Raw genomic sequence first — 22,124 nt, forward strand, 5'->3', positions numbered from 1 at the left:
CTTCATATAAAAATTTTAGCCACTTATTAATTTATAGATACGAACAAGAGCCCCATTTAAGATTAAAGCAACCTATCTCAAGACTAGAATATTATTTCATTACACAGCAAAAGCTCCACCCCAACATGGTAATTGATTTGGAGTAAAAGACCCAACTTTTGTCCCAGACAAATTGACAAAATTACAATTTCATAGTAGCTGAAGTATATTTATTCTTTTAACTGTGCCGTTTATTTAATGAAATGGATATGGATGCGTCCCCCTGAGCTGACAGTCTTGCCACTGGTAGCCCAATTCCTTTCTGCTGCTTGGAAAAGACTGGAATAGTTAGAATGACGCCAGCTGCGCGTAAGAATAGACTGTCCAGAAGATGCACCTAAGGCTTCATCCCTGATAAGCCTGTGGCACTTATTATCAAAATATGATGATCTCGTTGCCAAGTTAATACTCTGAAATTTAGATGTGGAATTTACCAAGAACTCCTGTACCTGTACGCAGAACTTTCAACTCTTTCTGCCCGGGTGTGAAAACCTTTTTTGAGCATGCCTTGGCAAAGTGCTGTGGGATTTCCTTTTCGTGCTGCTCTAGGAAGGGCCGTGTCACTGGGACGGGGAGCACCTTGGAGCAGCAAGTAACTGGGGAGCAGCTGGGTGTCTCACTTAGCTTGCAGTGGACATCCTCAAAGTCATTCTGATTAAAAGGGACTTTTTTTCTTGTCCTTCAGAGTATTCGCTTTTTCAGGTTGCTAGTTCACATGTGAAATTCCATGGGAAATCTATAAAATTGAATTAAATGGGTCTCTCAGGAATGGAGAGAATTTGTTCCACGCATAATACAGCTCATGTTCATACGGGTCCTTTATCTGTGTGACCTGTCCTAGGTGTAACTCACAAAGGGACCCAGCAGGGTATGTCACTTGAGGGCATCCTGGGCTGGGACAAAAGGTTTATCCCCTTCAGCTGTAAAGAGTAGCCACTTGAGGCTCCACTCCCCTCTTTTGCAACCAGTCAGAGCAACTGGGCTACCAGTGCTTATCGAGATGGTCAATTCAAGGATTCATCACTCAGCAGATTTTCCCTGAGAAAATTGACAGGATAGATTTCTTCTATCTGCCTTCAGGAGAGTGCTTGCTTAAACAGTGCACACCACGTGGGAAGTCAGGTAGATTAAAGCAGAAAACAGTAGGCTATTCTCCACGGCAGACCACGCAGAATATGGGGAACGAACTTGCTTTTCTGCATATGAATACCCCAAAAAGCAAAAAAAAAAAAAAAATTGAGTTGACATTTATGATGAGCTCAATCAATTTGCCCACATCTAATTCTATTCTTTCAAAACAACATTATGCCAAGATCATGGGATGTGATAAATATTAATTTATTGTGAAAAGCATAATTTATGTAAAGTATGTATTTTTATAAGTCTGCATTGAGTAGTGTTCTGTGTTAACAAGTCCTAAATGTATTTCCATATAGTACATCATGTTGTCAGAATGTTTCAGGAGACTCTCGTTCAATGATACATATTCTCAATTTATTTGTCATAGATGCCATCTATTTGAAATGTTAGGGCCTTAACTTCATCTTTGAATTTAAGGTGACATCTAAACTTCCACAACCTGAAGGCTAAATCTTAAATGCATGAATAGTAACTTCTAGAAAGTCCTGTGTTTTCCCATTAGCATCACAGAAACAGTACCTCGTGATCCTGTCTCACATCGGCTTCCTTCAGTGATGGGCGCATGGTGCCCGGAGGATTCAGGTCTTAAAAAAACATACAGTTTGGGTGAAAGATACTCAGGGACTGTCAGGAGCATATTTTAAACTCACTGCCATGTGACCTCTCATTTTTCAGTTGAATTTCCATCTTCTAATTAAAACTCTTAAGTTGTCAAAATCACAGGATTTTTTTTTAAGAAATCTATTGATCATTCCTCCCTGTCCTGAAACTATTCCAGTTTTTGGAATTCTAACTTCTAGATATAAAAGCTCAGTGAAAAAAAAGCTTTGTGGTATATAGTGTTGGATTTAACTTGCCTATTGCCTAAATTTTCAAAAGGCCTTTATTATGTAACATATACAGTGAAAATAATCTTATTTTCAAGGAGGCGGTACCTGCTGTTCTGTGAACACCCAGCTGATGGCCTGGCATTCAGCTGACATTCAATAATTTCTGTTAAACCGTTGAAAGAAGGGAAAATCCGAATTCAGCAATGACATAGATTCCTGCCCACCCCACCCCCACCAACCACCTTCATTTTGAGAAACCCAAACCAAACACCAGTGATCCCTAATAGTAACTTCTAGGCCAATAGACCAGAAAAGAAAAAGAATCTGTAAAAATGTTTTTAATAGGCTGTTAACAAAAGGTTAACTTAATATTGAAAGGTACTTCATATAATGTCCACATCATTTTAAACCTCTTTTTAACTTACAGCTTTATAAAATCCAGAATCTCTTAAAATCATCTCTAGTGTAATATCTACCTTATGATACGTGTATACCCTTTCAACTGCTACTGAAGACTTAAGGTAGCTATAGAATTATGCACCAAAAAATAAAAGTTAAAAAAGAAAACTCAGAACTATATATCTGAGACTCATGTTCCCTATAAATTATAATGTAATTTCAACTTTAATTCTACCATGTATGTAATAAAAAGGAAATTTAGTCTTTTAAATCTGAGATGTTCTTTTTCATTCTTATTGCTTTATCTGCATTTAAAACTTGTAAACGTGTCAGCTCTATAATGTGTTAAGTATTTTATTTTCATCACAAAATTTAGGAACAATTTAACTGTTAGTTTCCATAGAAAAGGAGGTCAGGGGACTTTCAAGAAATGTTTTCTTTAGTATTGTTTACCTGGCTGACTTGTTATAATTCTACATAGAAATGTGTTCTGTTCTTTTATAGCGGAATTTTTACTAAGAACGCTGCCTATGGTAAATATTTACATTTGTTTGGCAATATAGAGCCACTTGGGAAAAAAGAAGGATGACTGTCTTCTGATGTAATCAGCAAACAGCACAAAGATGAATACACAACAGGCAGCCATTTTCAAGTATATGAAAAAAACCCTATTCTGTAGGGCAAGGCTGAATGCCTCCAAAAAAGTCATGGTTTTCTTTGTCCTTTACAGATGGCCATCACAGCAGTGACCCTTGGAGCTCCTCCAGTGGGATGAATCAGCCTGGCTACGGAGGAATGTTGGGCAGTTCTTCTCATATTCCACAGTCTAGCAGCTACTGTAGCTTGCATCCACACGAACGCTTGGTAAGGCAGATGTACATGGTTATGGGGGCGACACGGTTAGTTTATGAAATCTCATTCTCTGCCTTTCCATGCATGTACACGAGGACTCTGTAATGAATGTAAAAACGGTATACACCTATTATTCTTATAGTTATCTTGTTTCTGAGATCAAAGGCAGAACAGATCACCTTTGTAAGCCCTTGCGGCTTTTCTTTGCCAGTGTTCTTCTGTTTGTGGTGTTTTATTCCGTGCTTTCTTTATGACAATGTTAGCCTCCTTCGGACATAAATACATGTATTTGAGCTATACAATTTCAGCTATGGTGGATCCTTATCATTTATTTACTGTCTGTAGTTTTGAAGAGTCTACTGCAGGGGGCAGAGTGACAGTAGACTTGAGAGTAGGTGGCCTGCGTCTCCCATGTGCATTTCCACTTCTGCTTACCAGCTTCTGTCCCCAGTGACAGCTTTGACCTGTGGTGCCACACCCAAAGGAAAGAGTTCCTGTTTCCCATACACTCCACTAGTCATGGCAACCATGGGGGTTCTGTATAGATCAGATTCCCAGTTTTCAGTGGTTTAGCTGTAATTCCACACCTCCCAACATCCCAGTGATGCTCCGTTTCCTCTCTCAGTTGAAAACTGCTGAGCTGTAGGACATTATCTTGTTTCATTACTGAAGTGTCCATTCTGCCCATCGCCTACACTCATCCATCCTAGTGTGTCCCTTTATCTTGGAGGAAGCAATTCATCTTTTCCAGCCTCAAAAACTCCCACAGCTCAGAATCCACCTAGGAACTTAAGTCGAGCATTACATGGAGATCATGAGTTAGGTGTGAGATGCAGGGAAGATGGGACTGAGTCCCTCGTGCAGCCCTGCAACTTTAAAAATGTATGAAGTTGTGATCCTACAAATGCAGAAAGGTCTGACAAATGCAGTGATCTTTCGTGGTCCTTGTGTCTCTACTCTTCATCTCAGAATTGCCCCTTGTTCTTCTAACACCCAGGTTCCTGTGCCTTTCTCTGCTCTGCAATAGGAAATAGCACTTTCTGGATTTCTGTGGTCTTGCCTCTCTTTTGTTCAACCACTAGAAACATAGAAAAGGTGACTTATGTTCTATTCTGACAATGTAAAGTATTTCAGAAGTTACAGTCTCTAGACCTGGTGATAGAGACACTGTGGTCAGTTAGCCTATCTGTTAACGAGAGGCAAATGATGGAAATAGAATTGGCCTTTTTATATCATCTGCCAAGTTTGAATGTGTAAATCAAACTATCCCAAATTTCAGCACATCTTTAGTAAATAGCAAATGATTTACTTGCAAATTTTATCTTCTCCCACCTCCTACTTTGAGGTATTAGAGCGAAAGCTTAGAGAAATATCAGCTATTATTATACTAGAATTTCTTCTTGGCCAACGTCTTCATTTCCCCATCATCATTTTCCACTTCTCTAAGGAACTCATGATCAAAACTACATGTGTCCTATGAGCAAGGAGAATTTTGATTACAACTAAAAGATTTTGGCAATATACTAGCATAACATGGAATGTCAGTCCTTCTAAGAGTTGTTCATTTGACATTTATTTTTGTTCTTCCCATATTTCTTTCTTTCTTTCCTTATCATGCTCTAGAATTTTGATGTAGGTGGTTTGATTTTATCCCAATCAAATTCACTGCATGGGCGGAGATATCTTTAAAATGTGCTCAAATGCATAAAAAGTGTAATTTTAAAAAGGAAACCAACTGCATTTCTTTTAGAAAAAATTTTGCTGAAAATCTTAAAAACCAAAACAATATTATCAACCAGGAAGAAAGATCATTTTGAAGGAATAACCCAACAGGTTGTGTCAGATGCTGTATTTGTAATGTCACTTATCTAACACAGAACATGGGAGTTTCATTCTTAATGTGTTTAGCAGATCTTAGAGATTAAGGGTTTGTTTCAAAAAATGGTAAATGAATTAGGTCTCTGGTAATGTATCCTAATAAATTTTCTCACTGATAGGGAAACTGTTAGATTATTATATCTAGTAATCATTGTAATTTCAGTATTAACCATTTGAAAATCTCTTGCTGAAATGCCTTTCAGAAATCTGACACTGAGAATAATTTGAGTATGCAGTAGGCACTTAGTATCCTTTCACTTGAAAATAATGGTAGTTCCTCACAATTTTCATCTCTAGCTTTAGCCAGTCTCACACAGAACAAAGGAATAGTTTGAGAAAAAGAAGAGTGTTTTCCTTGTATTATTTTGGGTATAATTTGGCCAAATTAGTATTATCTCTAAAGGTACAATATTTTAGAAACATTATTGCCTTCATTGCTTTATACTGTATTGTAACAGAATGTATAATTGTAAAGCTTCAAATCCACGCATTTCAGTAGCAACTGTCGAATCACCAGTTTTGATTCTTTAAATCCCCTTTACACTTTCAGCTTCTACAACACAATCCCACGGCTAATCACTGCTATGTCACAGATACACATACAGGGTCACGCGGAAGAATGGAGTTTGTGGTTAAGCTTTGGAATGGGTTGTTGTAGAAGATTTAAGGTTGGCATGACTTGGCAGAGTTCTGTTTAGAAACAAGATAGAGTCCTCTGTCTGGCATGGTCTTTGCCCCGCAGAGTGAAATAGTCTTAGGAGTCTGCAATTTTAATATAAAAGAAGTTCTGAATAAACCCTTACCCTGGTGATTCTCAACCAGGTGTGATTTTACCCCCTCAGGGAACATTTGGGAATGTCCGAAGACATTCTTGGGTGTTCCAACTGGTAAGGGTTACTGGAATCTAGCGTATAGAAGCCAGGGATGCGGGTAAACACACCGCAATGCATAGGAGAGACCCCCACAGCAAAGAACTATCTGGCATAAAAGATTAATGGTGCCAAGGTTGTGAAACCTTCCTGAGCCCAAAGCATGATTTTATTCTTAGTATGTGCCACCAAGTATATTTTCTAATCTTTGAATTATCAACCCATTAGTAATAACAGTATCATTAATAGAAACATTTTCAATACTTATTCTGTCAGTAGGCTCCAGATATGCTGTAATTGGGCATCATAAGTAAAAATAATTCAATAGTGGGCATGTAAAGCTCTTATACTTTCTCAGTCTTCCCTGTCTATGTGTAGTAAGCAGGGCAGACAGTATCAATAGCTGGACGAAGAGAGGCTAAGGGGACCTCTCGTCCTTGGTCCCTAAATACTCTAAAAGAGACATACTTCACACATCAGTGATATTCTCTGTAGTATGTTTATTACGTCTCTGAGTGACAGTAGTTTTCAAGACACTTGTAAAATAATGTAGTTATAAATCTCATTAATTTCTTTCAGCATCCTATTTTCTGTGAGTCTCTAAAAATAACTGATTTAAATGGATTGCATTTGTTTCCCCATTAAAATCAATAGGGAAGAACTTTCCTTATCATTCTCTAAACTCAGTATTAACCCTCTCTCTGTTAAATCCTGAATTACTGCCCATATGGCACCATGTTAAAGGGTCTAGAAATCCTCCCCGATGTGAAAATCTTTTTCCCATTCCACCCTGTGATTATATAGTCGTTTAAATATTTTTCAAAATTCTTTACCTCTGTCTTGATTTTTGCATATCTGGGACTGATTTATACGGTTTCTCTCTTCTCAGCACAGAATAGCGTTGTGTAGAAATGAAGGCGAACCATCCCTTTCTTTCAGTTGCCTTCTTCTATGTTCAGTTTCTTTTTCTCTTCTTTATCACTGTGTTTAGCTGTCAAGCAGAATTAGTTGTTCTAAGTTTGGTGTTCCGTGGCTTATCCAGCCTTTTAGATTAGCTGTACCATGGAATGTGCCCATTCTATCGTTGTTTGGAGAAAAGTTCATGGACTGCTTGGGGCATTTCGTAAGCAGCAAGTAGAAATGAGTTTAACAGGTGGCCTAAGGAATTTTTTGGTCAAGCACAGAGGTCCCTGAAATTAAAAAGTTTGAAAGGCATTCTTGGGAAGTTGGAAAGTCTTAAGGGTATTGTCTCAACTTTTCCACTGACGTTGACCTTTCAGTTGGACTATTTTGAGTGCGTAGAGGTAATATTGTCAAAGGCATCCACCATGGCATTGGCAGATCTAATGTAGGTTCGTTTTCTAGACTGTTTAGTTCTCTTTCAAATAAGTGGCATTTCAATTCAGCATTTATTAAATGCCAACTGATAACCAGTTGTTCATTGAGGATATAGGATAATTATGTGTTCAGCACTCAGCCACAAGTTGTGGGGATGCAGAGGTATAAGCTCTATTCCTTCCCCTTAAAGAGTTTACAGTATAGGTGGAAATGCACTTGAAAGAGAAAGCAATGAAAGGTAGCACATAATTAGGTGTTAAATGGCACAGCGCAGAATGTGAGTGCATTAGGGATTCAGAGAAGAGATCGTGCAAGAGTTAGAAGTAGGAAGGAATACTGAAGAAAGAGGTAGAACCCAAGATGGGCCTCACAAAATTAATACAGAAATACCAAGACACCAGGGTTTCACTCTTATGAATAGTGCCTGGGCTGTACACACCCCTGACTTTTAGCATCATATTCGATCTCTAATTTTAATCAAATCTCCACTAATGACATAATAAAGATCCATAGCTGGTTAATATATTGCATATAAGAAAAATTATATTTTAGCCAAAATAGTTTTCCTTTACATGTCTGTAACACATTCAAATACCTATAACTTTTTAAGCTATGTTTTTATCTTGAAAAATAAAATAGCTCGATGTGTTTTGGTAACTAACTGTGTCCCTGTTGGTGATCTGCTCATTCCCAAACAGATGGGTTGGTAGCAACTAATTTGCCACCTTACAGGCCCTATGATATACCCCCAAGAAAAGCAGCTGATTTGGACAACAAGGGTAATAATCGATCTCAAAGCCAAACCTTAGGACAAATGATCCTCTAAAGATGTTCTTTTTTCATAGTCAGCTATCTTGTAGATTACTGATGAAGAGGACACATAAAGAAAGGACTCAAATCAGTCTTTCTCATTTCATTCATTCCAGTTTAATTCAATATAGTCATTGATTTAAGGCTTTACATATTGATGTTTTAGAGAGATATTTAATCATCGTTACTTTTTAAAAGTTTTCCATTTACCATTCTGTTCTTGCTAGAGTTCAGAAAGGTGGTCCAGTTTTGCAGGAGGAGGATTTGAGACTGGCTGCTGTTTGCTATTTAGTGTCCAAAAGTTCAGGATAAAGTGCACTGTCAACCCCATAGGTCACGATATTGTTTTATTCATTTTATCATGGAATCTTTCTTACTCGATCAGTAGGTCATATGAAAAAATAACAGTAGAAATGGTCTTTTATGTTGCTGACACCTCAGAGATTCTTCTAAGCAGTAATTTTTAGATTTAGAGACTGTGATCATTTCTCACTGTCCTATAGTGCCATTGTATTCCTCTACATTTGATGCAAGCCCAAACCAACTATGTGTCTTTGTATTTTATTATCTGAAAAATGAAAGCTGTCAGATCTAAGCAAGATGTATTCTTGGATATTTTGAAATTCTAAGGGCTGTCTCCATTGCAAAATGAAGAGTTCTGAAAGGAATATTAGAAACCTAACCCACTAAATATTTCATGGTTGAATGTGGCCTCCTTTTTTTTTGCTTCTTGCTACAGAGCTATCCATCACACTCCTCAGCAGACATCAATTCCAGTCTTCCTCCGATGTCCACTTTCCACCGTAGTGGCACAAACCATTACAGCACCTCTTCCTGTACACCTCCTGCCAACGGGACCGACAGTATAATGGGTGAGTCATAGAAATGTCAATTCTGATGCCGACAGTCAAGGTCAGGGTTTCATGATATAGGACCTCTTTTTTCTCCCCATAATTGAAGAGCAATCAGGCAATGAATATTTGTCACACAACTGAATGAAAATACATGAACCAAACAGAAATAGTCATTGGCTTATCCATAATCACTTTTTTTTTTTTTTTTTTGGTCACAAGAAACTGATATTTGGCTACTTGGTTCATTGTGAGTTATTAGATTGAACAAAAGTTGAACTAGACCCAAACTACCTTGCTTCTCGCCCTCTCAAACAGTGAGGAAAGTGAACTTTTATAAGACAAACCACTGAAGACTAGTGAGATGGGGGGCAAGTTAGCTCTTAATAGTAATTATTGACCACTTCCCAAATTCCAGTCACTGTGCTAAACTCTTAACCATGACATACCACAGTCTTCCAGAGACTAGTTCCTGTGAAATTCGTGGGTGATTATTAATAACTAGATGGCTTCACCTCCTGGAGAATGTGGCGTCGTGGAGTCCTTCAGAGGGGAAGAAGCATTTGCTTACTGATTAGAGAGCAGATGCCTGGGCATCAGGGCTAGAAGTTACTCACTGCCTTTTCTCAAGCAGATTTACTAATGAGTTGAGGCCCAAGCAGACTGCTTCTTCTCAATGAACTAAACCATCATCTTCTGGTTCCTTATGATGTCACAATTGTAATTCTCTCCCGAGACCGATGATTCCTCCACCAGCGCTCTCTCCTGGAGGGAGGAGATAGGCAGGTGTCCACCTGCCCCCGGAGGAAAGTGTCCAGGCTGGGGAGGAGGCAGCCACCCCCTTCTGAATTGGCCTTTAACAACTTTGCCATCCAGAGGAATCACACAGCCTGGATGTTCCAAGTTCTTATTAAAACCTCAGACTTCACTGGTCACCACTAATCTGGGCCTAGCTCATACTCACACCTTGCTTGCCCTCAAGATCTCTTCCAGTGGGTCCCTGATGAGAACATTAACTGTATGTTTTAGAGAGAAGAATATGTGACAGCATAATCCCACTGTTTATTCCCCTTAGCTCTCTGCAGTTTTTCATTTTCTGTAGAGAGTCCACAGGAGTTGGGAAAGTGGTATGAATCACTTATGTGGGAGAGTTTTTGATGAAAGGGAAGAGATGTGCTTTGAAATGTTGTAAATATAATTCTGCCTAAATAATACACTCCCTGCTTATTCAATAATATATTTCACACTTGAGATGAGCCACCTCACAGCCCTTTGCTATTATGTCTCACTAAGAAGCAAATTTACAAGAGTTTCCATTTTTGTAACTTTTCATAACAAAGCTTCTACAAATGTGTTGCATCAGTTTGACCTTGGAGAGGAATGGACAGAGGTCACATGGGGAAGTTGGGTTAGCTATCAGTGCAGTTTTGGCAGATTTGAAAAACAAGAAGAAAGAAAGAAGTGCAGAACTGAAAGGGTGAGAAAAGCATATTTCACTTCAGTGTGGTTTGACAAATGGAAAGCCCCTTTCTGCAGTCATGAGGTCTCGTTATAAAGAAGGATGACCGGTCATTCATCCTCTTACACGGCAGATTTCCTGTCTACTTGTGGTTTGAGTAATTTTCTTTTTTAGGAAGGTATAAAGGTGGAGCAAAAGCTTGAGTTGAGGAAAACATACTTGGGCATTGTTTGAAAAAATGTTGTGTTAAATGATGTACAAAACAGTCTTTCTGGGAGAGAGGCACCACAACTTGGGAAGAAAGAGATATTTTGAGATGGAATAATCATTCTCCATGAGCTGTGGTCAGCATGGCCACAAACCCCAGTGGGCCTAAGATTTGCTTTATTTAAGATGGTTGACTCATCATTAGCCTGTGGATGAACAGGAATGTCTGCTGTCCTTCTTCACTGGGTCTGGGCAGCTATGGAGTAGCAGATGACTTCTGCATTCTAACAGGCTCAACCACACACTGAAGATGGAGTAAACTTGTTATACAGACCACAGGGCCCTATTGAAGTGGAGGGAGGGTCTCGACAATAATAAAAGAGCCATAATTTTAAAGGTGAAAGTCTGAGATTTCTGGAACCCAGAAAAAGGTTTTTAAGAATAACTTTATTACATAAATTATTCCATAATCATGGGTATACTTGTCAAAATGTATAAGCAGAATGTGAGAAAGCTTTATAATCTTCTCAGGAAATAAGTAGAGAGGATAATTCAGCTTTTTGGGGGAACAGACCTTTATTAACTTGCATAAATGCAGTTATTACTTTAGGATTATGTTAAGGGAGAACATTCTAGAATGCAATTCCTTACGTTAAAATACAGAGGAAAATTTAAATATGCTAATAAGCCTTGGTATTGCAGGGTGTTGAGCGGCTTGTGTTTCTTCCCGCTTTAATTTTCTTAGGCTTTGGATTGATTTTTAGAGTGTGGTAAAAGTCAGGGATGGCAGCACCTCTGTGTAACAAGGAGAGAAGATTTCTCTTCTGATGTTAGTGATACTTCCCTAACAAACAGTATGGATTAATAAGATACATCTGTAGACTTTTGAAAGTATTTGGCATATACTCGTTCTGAAATGCAGGAAATAAAGAAATATTACATTGCCTGTATCTCAAAGAACAAACAGAGTTAATTAAATAATTGGTAAATAGAGAACACATAGCCTCACACATGTTTGAGATTACACACATGATTCCGTAGAAAATGACTGTAAGCACTGCTAATGCCGTAAGAATGGGGCTCAAGCACTAACACATGGACATCACATTTTTCAAGTTTTCTTGGTGAAAAAGCGCAAGGCAATGCAATCTCTTCATAAATGGCGTTGATGTCTTAGGAAGCTGCTTTTTTTTTTTTCAGTTCAGAAGGAGATCATTGCCCCGCTTCTGAGTTTCATGTTATAATGTGTCCTCCCGGCCGTCAGTGAATGTCCTGAACTGATCATAGAACAACAAAATGCATGTGGAGTGAGAGGCAAGCTTAGCACCATCAGAAGGTGACCCCCTGGAATCACGCCCCCTTGTCCTCTGTTCTGTCCTCTGCATTTCAAAGATGGCAGACGCTTGCCGAAGCTTGCGATGGCTTGTTTGACTTGGTGGGGTGATCACAGTTTCTCGTTTTGTTTTGTTGGCTCTTGCCCTTTACTGCCCAATATCAATTTTTTGAGAAATAAGTGCTTAAGAAGGACAGCACACCCCAATTATCATAACACGATTTTTTTTTTTAAATGCACATTCATCCGTGGATTTTCGAGAGAATTGTCACTTATTTTACTTGGGGCATGGAGTCCACTGTTTTTCTCTGAAGCCTCGTCAGCGAACTCTGGAGGTTACATTCAATGTTTCTGAATTGGAAGGGTCTATGAAGCTCCCTGGAATTATAGGAATGTAATGCATGGGACACAGCATGGATTCTTACTAGTTCCGCTGGTAGAGTACCCAGTTAAAGAGAAGAGCTAAATCCAGAGTTACCACCATCAGAGCCTGTTAACTATATTCCTAAAACCCTTCCAGGGCAGTGCGGCTGGATGTACGTGGGCAAGTGTTTAGATGCCAACCTATAGAGGATAGAAATGTCTAGAGGATAGAGCCCACATATATTTTGCTATCTACGTATTTCCTTCTTACCCACAATGTCCAATCCCTTCTTGACCAAAAAGCTTGAGAGCACTGCCTAGCCTAACACGGTCCCCTGAGGTTACTCAATGACAGGAGTGCTCCAGTACCCCACTGGGGGATACCATGTGTATACCTTCCCAGGGTGTGACCCCTTCTTGTTTGGGACTCCACACCCTCCCTTCCCCTCGGAGGGAATTGGGCATAAAACTAACATAATGGTTATAATAACTATTATTGTTCCATTAGTCTTTGACTGGCCTGCTTTCTAATGCATGGTACTTCCCATGTTTTTAAACCTCAAACCAAACAGTGTTGAAGCAACAGACTGCCATGATTGATTTAATGCAACATATGCTAAGGATTACCCTGGAATATCTATCTGGTTCCTGAATTAATCTGGCTTACAACTTTCACTTCTAATGACATGTTTGTATGACATGATGCATTTTAGTATGTGGCTTTTCTAGTAGAAACATTATGTCCATTTCCCCTTGAGGACTTGGTTTCACAGTAATTTTATTATTAGAATAGTCACATAATATTCACTTTGTCTTTTGTAAGAATCTCGAGCCTTCAAATACAGTTGGGTGATGAACAGGCACAGAGCATGAGAGTAATATGGATTTTATCCAGCAGTGACATGGCATCTTAGTTACAAAGACCACCAACGGAGAACAATAAACTGGTTTGATTTAAGTCTTCTCTTCCATTTCCTACACATGGTCCTGGGGCCCAACTCCCCCCTTGAATTCCTAGGAATCCCTCCTGCTAAAAATTAGTGCATTGTGGCCTATATTTGAGTCTTTATTCTAAAATTGTGTGTAGTAGGAATGCTGGAGATACTCCTTCTTTTGTCATCTTTATAGAGATGAACTCATGGCTCATTTTGGAAGCATTATGCTGCTTCTAATTGTTTAATCACATGAAGGTCACTTGGACACAGTTCAAAAAACCCTAAATTTTAAAGCAGTCATCATCTTTCGGATAAATTCACTATGAATTGTACTTCTTATTCCTTTTAGATCTTCACAGTGTTCCCAGCCTGAAGTTACGGGTGTGCAATAAAGGGATAACACATTTTCCAAATTCTGACTTTCAGTAGCCGGTCCCCAGACACCACTCATTCTGGTGTTGTGATTAGGGTGTGTTTTAATAGGAATTGCTGTTTCCACAAAGCTGAGATTGAGACCGAGGGTGGTCCCACATGAAACTGAAGATACCAGACCCTTCTTTCTGCTCCATCTTCTAGCCAGCAACAGCACCTGTGTTCAAGCCATCTGAATAATGCTTAGGGGGCTGGCAGTCTCGAATCCTCCTACAGAATTGCAGTTCCTTTTAATAACTGCTCATCTTCTATTCCTATTTACCTTACTGCTTTAGAGACTGATTTGTTTGTTTTTTTTTTTCTTGAGCAACAGAAATGGATTAGAGCTAAAATAAAAGAAATCAATCCTGTCTTTACGTAGTAGGGGCAGTACTTTTATTTATCTTCCTATTATATGAGCATTTTGGCAATTTCTAATAATACGAGTTGACAAAAACTTGGGCCTAGAATAGGAATCGAGCCTGTTACATGAAAGCCACAACATGGACCTGATGAGCACAAAGTTTGATTAGAAGTGTGTTTGGCCAACCACGACCCATTACTACTCAGTATAAAAAAGAAGATGCCACTTGAGAATTTAAATTCACTTTCTGATTACGTATGCCTTTGTGGACAAAGCAGTCACACAAATAAAAAGAGAAATCTTTAAGAGAAGGACCCATGTAGCCTAACATGTTCAGGGGCTCGGAAATGTGTCTTCTCCCACATTTCCTGGAACAGAACAAAAGGCATTCCAACTGAAAGGGCAAATTGGCCCCAGTACGCTGCTTTGAAATTTAAGCCCCTGGGTTTGGCCCTCCAGCTGCTGCAAGGTAGAATGGCTTCATGGGAAAAAATAGTCTGTTCTTATCAGTAGCTTCCATGAGTAGCCTTTGGAGTTTTCTGAAACATTCTCATGACCACATGAGGTAAGAAGTTGATTCTAGTTTTTATTCTACTTCCTGAGTCCTAAAACAGGCACTAATAGAAAGTTTAGTTGGAAAGGTGTAGTACAAAAGTAATCTTAATGATCTTAGCTTGTCTCTTCTCAAGTGTGATTTTATGCTGTGTGTATATCACTTATTTTTTAAATGCCCCTAAGATATTTCTGTTGGTTTTCATGAAAATATATTTTGAAAAATTTATCACCCTCATGTTAAAGTTGTTCAAAGGAAGATTTAGTCTTTTGAAAGCTACTACTGTAACAAATTTTATCTGTAATTGAAACAACCTCTTGTCTTTTTTGGTGATTTAGGTTTTTTTGTTAGGTAATATAATTTTTTTTGCCGGTGTGGCTCTGAAATTCCATTTCACAAAGATCTGTTTCTAATCAAGCAGATCACAAATTTGTTTGACTGGTAAATCTAATTTTTAGGTATCTGATAATACTGCTTCTAGGAAAAAAAAAAAATGTATCTAATTGCCCCCGAATACCATCGTAGTACATGTCGAAAAAATGTTAGTGCTCTCTGTGCTTTCAAAATCTTTATTATTTTCTCTTTAGAATTGTTTTTCATTTTTAGGAGCTCCTCACTGCAGAAATTTTCATTTTCACATGAGATTTAATTTCAGTTATCTCTTATATTTAAGTATTTTTAGTATTATTGGCATCTGGGAGCCCCTTCCACTAGCTCAATTGTATGTCTGACCCTCATTTCAAAGATGCCCTTATACTTATAATCCTTAGTACTAATAACCAATATACTTTTAATATTATGAACTTGTGATATAAAAAAGGATGGTTTTGTCAGAGGGTGATTGCGTTCCTTTTATTGCATACCAGTTTTCTTTCAGTTTTAGTAATTAACAAATGAATATGGGTGTGGGTTTTGTTAAACAAATAAAGCACACCTCAAAAGATTATTGAACTGACATACCCAACATATAACTATATAAAAATAGCAAGCATAATTTAACTATGCTAAGCAGAGGTCAGGAGAATGAAATTATAACCTAGAGAAGCAGAGAATTCAACCACTTGAGATCCGACCCCACTACTCCATTTTACAGATCTGGAAGCAGATGACACATTTGTCAGCAAGTGCGCTTTCTTGGGTCAGGGAGAGGGCTGGGAATTTTTTTTTTTTTAATTATGTCATGTGCAATGAAGTTCTGCTTGGATTAATCAGTTGATTTGAGATTTCCTTTTCTTATTTCACAAAATAGTGAAAGACGGCTCTTTGAAGTTTAATAGGTTTTATTTAAATACTATGTTTATTTGCTAATGTTCGGTCTTTAATAATTGTCACATGCCCAATGTTCTAAGTGTTGTACTAATATTGTTCAATAGAGTTGATACTTTGACTTCTATGCCAGAATCTGCAACTTTTTCACAACAGTCCTCAGGTTCAACTATTTTGTAGTAAAAAATACCAGTGTTTAAAATGACAGAGATAACTTTGTGAATATGTAGACTTATTTTATCTCCGGAATTTGAGACCATACTGATTTTTCATAGCGTCACAGTTCAGTTTGTTTGTTTGTTTGTTTTTTTAATGTAAACACAGATTGGAGTATGTGGAGAATACATGTTACTTAAAATATTAAAAATATTTTCTCTCTTAGGAAGCCAGACCCGTTATAGACTTTCTGTTTTATTTTTGCTGAGAGGAGCACCTCATTTTGCTGTGTATCAAATCTTTTAAAAACTGGAAAGCAGGCGTAAATTACTTGTGAAGACAATTCAACTGACTCTATGAAATAGCGAGAAAAGGCACACTTTGAGGATTTCAGAGATCTGAACGTAGTGCTTACCGCTTAGCAATGAACCTCATGTGCTCGCATGCTTGCTACCATTCCCCACTAACTACTCCTGAGCAACAAGGGGCCAAGTGATAACAACTGAAACACTTCATCTTTAAACCAAGGTGTCAGGTTTATATTTTATCTGTAAAAAAAGTAACATGAATATATTTGACATCTACCTCAGCAAACAAATTAATGCTAATTAAAGATTAATGTGTTGTAATTAGCATTAAAAATGCAATTAAATTGTGAGTAAATGGACCAGGAATAGAAAATTGTTAGACGGCTCACCACCTGGTTTTTCAGATTCTGCCTTTTGTTTTTGCAGCAAATAGAGGAAGCGGGGCCGCCGGCAGCTCCCAGACTGGAGATGCTCTGGGGAAAGCACTTGCTTCGGTGAGGAAATATTGACTTTGGACTTCATATGTACCATTGTGGAAGGGTGAACTTTAATCAGAAGTGGACATTTGGAATTGTAGAAAATGAATGGCAAATAGCTTTGATTTCTTGTAGAATGATGATTGGAAAATTTGAGGAGAGATCTCTGAAGCTTCCAGTAAATGGCTGACCCTTCCAGCTTGTCTCCTCACAGTGGTGCCAAGCAGTCCTCAATTATGGATTTGTGGATATTCTCAGGGCCTTTCGGTATATAGATCTTCTATCTTGGTTTCTTATTTTTCTCTAAATTCATATGGTGCTCATTGACCAGCTAAGACTGACTTGGCAGGGGGGCAATTCTAAAACACTTTGGGAAAGGGACTTAAAAAAAAAAATGACCATAACTGAGGTCCGTGAGAAATTGCCACCTAATTGGTACCTGGGGACTCAGCTTCTTTGCCTCGCCCGTCCACCGCCAGGAAGGCTGGAATTGAACATTTCTTGCATGTTTACTAGTGACAGAGTAGTACACCTCATTTGTGTGAGGGAGTATGCCTGGTATTGTCTTCAAAATCTACACGTGGTTGTTGGCAAATGTAAGTGGGGATTTGTTGCTCTAACATTTTGTCTCTTCAGTTGGTTTTTCCTTACCATTGGGAGCATAAAATAAGTTTAATTTAGCGTTGTGACCTAAGTGGAAGTTTATACTTCATCTGGCCATCCTTAAGCCTTGGCATTAAATGCCTCAATCATGGTGGAGAAGGAGTTGGACAAAAATCATAGAGATGATGCTGTCTAATCTGTTGGAGGAAGAAAGGGGGGCTTGGGGTGTTCATGTGGCTTGCTCATGGCCACGGAGCCATGGTAGGGCGTGGGAGGGAAAGGATTAAATGTACAGTCTGCTGACCCTGGTCCAGTACTGTCCCCACCATCTTACATGAGCTCATAATTCTTGGTTTGAAAAATTAAATAAGTGTCAAATCTTTCATTTTACGATATTGATACTAGAGTCAATTGTTACATGTATTTTATGACTTGTAATTTTTAGGTGAATTGCAACGACACTTTGTCATTTAAAGAAATGTTGATTCTTTATTCCTAATAAATGAGGGTTTGTTTGTTTTTTTTTCCCCCCCCACTGTTTTAAGATCTATTCTCCAGATCACACTAACAACAGCTTTTCATCAAACCCTTCAACTCCTGTTGGCTCTCCTCCTTCTCTCTCAGGTACTGTACCTAAATCCCAATCCCATCATGGTACCAGTGTATAAAAACAGTTTCCCTCTTGTACTTCCTGGTTCGGCAGGTGGAAACTCCTTCCCTCCAAAAGCTCAAAATAGAACATTTCCAAACAGAAAAACGGAAAGGTCTGTCTTTTCCACTGCCATATGAAAGTACAGCCATTCACATCCAAAATTTTTCTCAAAAATTAAATGTTTTAAGAATACATAGGCATGTGGAAAACTTCTTAAACTTTTCTTAGCTTTGTAGAAGATAGTCAACAGAATAATAGACTCTAAGAGACATCTCGGGGGGCACCTGGGTGGCTCAGTCGTTAAGCGCCTGTCTTCGGCTCAGGTCATGATTCCAGGGTCCTGGGATCGAGTCCCGCATCGGGCTCCCTGCTCAGCGGGAAGCCTGCTTCTCCCTCTCCCACTCCCCCTGCTTGTGTTCCCTCTCTCACTGTGTCTCTCTCTGTCAAATAAATAAATAAAATCTTTAAAAAAAAAAGACATCTCAGGTGAGAAAACCCAGTTAATACAGTCAGGAATATGAATATAGATTATATCGTCATCAAATATAGACTGTTCAAAAGGATCATTGTCCACAGAAATTTTAGATTTTCCACGTGTCCTTTTTAAAGTCCATCTCACTGGCATGACTGAGGAAAACTCTAATTTTGTAAATAGAGAAGTAACTGTGTGGGGCAAAATGGGATGTTTGCCTTTAAAATACAACAAATTAGCATGACCTCTGGCTTCAAATAATAAAATTATAAATTGTTGAATTACGTTAGTAAAGCATTTCACTTTTCAGAGGTCCATTTAAGAGGCTCATTGCCCTTCTAGTATAAATGTTTCCAGAAGGCCCTATCTGGTGCATGTCTCTGTTCTTGGGAGGGAGGACAGGTGGCTTCTAAAAAAGAAACCGAGTTGCATCTGTACCTGATTGAAATTTGACCTTGCTGTGATTTATAGTGGAGTCACTTGCCTAAATGCTACCTCCTCGATCCCTGTTAGTCCCTGCATGCAGCACTCACAGGGCATCATAAACTGGATTCCCTGGTGGAGAGTGGGAGGTTTCAGACTGCACAAAGCTTTCAGAGGTGACGGCCATGGCTTAGGTGGGACCGAATATCAGCCTTTTCCAAAACTCCATTGACATGGTGGGGGTGGGGGGGTGTCACCGAATGGAGAAGGGTGCTGGACCTTTAAGTCCACATGTCCCAATGGACAGAATTGAGACCGAAAGGACACACATGATATTGAGAAGATAATGGAACAGCTGTGAAACATCCCCCATGATAGAAAAGGAATGGAGAGTCCAGAAGTGTTATCCACTACTGAGTCAGTATTGTACTGATAGGCTCTGGGACATGATCACCAGTGTCAATGCCCAGAGCCAAAGAGAGCCCCGTGAGGCAGGGGGTGAGGGAGTCTGAGCAGGGAGAACTCCCAAGTTCCCCATTTCAAACAAAGCAGCTCTAATTTCATCTATTTTATCATCTGGGGGGGGGGAATCTCGAGTCTAATAAAGTTTGAGAACGATTTTGGTCTGGCGCTGTGATGTTACAGATGAGCATACTAAGGCCCGGAAAGTGTACGTGACTTGCTGAGGAGGCGTGAGCATCAGTACCAGCGCTCCGGCGAGAATCCAGTGCTCACCATCCTGCTGCTCCATTTCTAGATTAATGATGGGAACGTTAGGATGCACAAATCATTCCAGAAAACGCCACAAACCCAAAACCTGAGCAGCATCCTCTGGGTGGGAGACACAGAAACAAGGCCAATTTTGGGGTCCAGCTAATGCACCATGAAAGACCCCATATTAGGAAGAGAGAACTTCACAAAGATGTAAACATGGGGATAAGTTGCTATTTTCACACTGAAAGTAGCTGGCTCTGTCCATATTCTGTCACTACAAGTAATTGAACAAAATATCCTACTTTTATGTAGCATAAAAATACACATCCATGCACACCCAGAAATGACAGGAAGAAGGGATTTTTAAATGCCTACCATGTCAGGGCATGAGATTACAATGAGGTCACAGATATTTTTTCCCTTTCTTGAATTATTTCTTAGTTTCCACACAGAGTATGCATTACTTTAAATTTAAAAGTGGTTTTTATTTTGTAGGTTAGACATGTAATATTTATTGTAGCAGGAATCAAGTTTAGTGGATCACAAAATAATTATTTTCTTCATAAGAAACCACTTACTTATTACTGTTGTTATATTGAGTTTTTAAATTTCCGGTTTAGTGAATCGCTGCCAACTAATCTTATTCCCTTAAAAAGTTTGGAAGGCTTGTCCCTTTTTAAGGATCATTTTTAAAACAAGTAGCAATGCTGTTTTTCATTGGTGAGAGAATTTTGGTTTCACAAACTGGCCTTGCATGAAGGTGTAACAAAATCCCCCTTTGCTTTCTTAAAAGTGCCTTGGCTATGTAGTGATCTCTTTTCTTTAGGAGGAACCCTTCCTCGGTTAAATTCAGAACCAATTAAATGTTCCTTTTCGAGGGGCAGCTGGGTGCCTCAGTCATTAAGTGCCTGCCTTTGGCTCAGGTCATGATCCCAGGGTCCTGGGATCAAGCCCCGCATCGGGCTCCCTGCTCCGCGGGGAGCCTGCTTCTCCCTCTCCCACTCCCCCTGCTTGTGTTCCCTCTCTCGCTGTGTCTCTCTCTGTCAAATAAATAAAATCTTTAAAAATAAATAAAATAAATGTTCCCTTTTGGGAGGAAGCCTGAGAGAATTCCGAGTCTACATCAAGTTTGAAATTGAAAATGTTTTCCTTGTCCCAAAATTCTTGTATGGGAAGTTTACATGTATTTATCTTAATTGTCCAAATGAAAATAAGCATTGCTATTTCTAAAAGAACTGTTTAAAATATCTGCGAGATGGTTTTCAGATTATATAGATCTCATTGCCATCTCCATTTTAATATCAGCAGGCACAGCTGTTTGGTCTAGAAATGGAGGACAGGCGTCATCATCTCCTAATTATGAAGGACCCCTACACTCTTTGGTAAGTCTCATCTGTTCATCTCTCCTCCAGCCATTTGGTAACCATGTTTCTCTTTTTACATCGGGTTAACTCTCCAAGATTCTCATTTATGTTAAACACACGAGTTTGGTTAGAGCCAGAGTTATTAGACTATTATTTATTCCTGTTTGTAGATTATAACCCAGATACTACTACAATGTAAGCCCCAGGGCTCCAAATACCTAAGACCAGGTAAGAGATTAAAAATCTTGGAAAGATAGCAGCATCCGCTGCACCTTTGGGAAGGGTCCCTGTCAATGAGTTAATAATTTCCTGATAGAACAGTGCTGGAGTTCCAGCTGAGCTGCATAGCTGGAACACTTGAAGATTCAATATACCTTTGCTTTACTTTCCAGAGTGGCAGGCTTATAGGCGTTCTCCTCTTGACCTCTGAATAAGAAGCCTACTGTCTGTTTCCTCATTCACTTTGGTTCTCCTAGAAATCTAGTAACATCATTAAATGTCTGTTCTTCCAGTGGGAAATAGCTGAAAATTTCCATGGGTGTAATTAATATTATAAACACTCCCGTGATGATTCAGTGTCTGACACTCTAGTCTTTGTCAACTCATGGTGGATGTGGCTGGAAATGTGCATGAAATCACACTGCTCTGGGCGGCCTTTGGTCAGTGTATGAATCAAATGTGGAGAAGTGGCAACAAGGAACTCTTAAATCCTTCAGGGGTGGGTTTTCCTCTTTTCCTCCCTATTTTGAGATAGAACATGGAAGAGGCATTGATTGATCGGTCTATCTAACTTAATGTCTTGTCAGCAGCTCAGAATTTCCTTTCTTCCCTTCTGGCTTACTGTTTGAATTAAGGAAAATCTAAAAATGGAAATATGAAGGTGGATTTCCCCCTTGCTTGTGGTCTTCCTTGCTGTAGTGTGGGATCATCCAGCTATGCATTTTAGCCACAAAAGGCAACCACAGGGTTAAGACAAGGTATGCACTACCTGCCTTGCCTACATTAATTAATTAATCTGCAGCCCACATCCAGATCATCCATAGTTGTTCTAAGTGTTTA

At 39.0% G+C, this 22,124-nt stretch overlaps 1 protein-coding gene across 28 annotated transcripts in view; it reads left to right on the forward strand.

Moving 5' to 3' along the window:
* The window catches only part of TCF4 (transcription factor 4), a 350,900-nt gene that overhangs the window by 296,030 nt on the left and 32,746 nt on the right, over positions 1 to 22,124 (forward strand). For all 28 annotated transcript variants that reach the window (XM_073898139.1, XM_073898148.1, XM_073898142.1 and 25 more), the window contains 5 exons: positions 3,139 to 3,272; positions 8,895 to 9,027; positions 16,788 to 16,855; positions 17,986 to 18,064; positions 21,007 to 21,083. In XM_073898139.1, the coding sequence (XP_073754240.1) occupies positions 3,139 to 3,272; positions 8,895 to 9,027; positions 16,788 to 16,855; positions 17,986 to 18,064; positions 21,007 to 21,083 (491 nt within the window). The remainder of the gene's footprint in view (positions 1 to 3,138; positions 3,273 to 8,894; positions 9,028 to 16,787; positions 16,856 to 17,985; positions 18,065 to 21,006; positions 21,084 to 22,124) is intronic.

This window comes from Callorhinus ursinus, unplaced genomic scaffold (genome assembly GCF_003265705.2).
Source record: "Callorhinus ursinus isolate GAN/ISIS: 27379988/994484 unplaced genomic scaffold, GSC_fseal_2.0 scaffold11, whole genome shotgun sequence".
Lineage (NCBI taxonomy): Eukaryota > Metazoa > Chordata > Mammalia > Carnivora > Otariidae > Callorhinus > Callorhinus ursinus.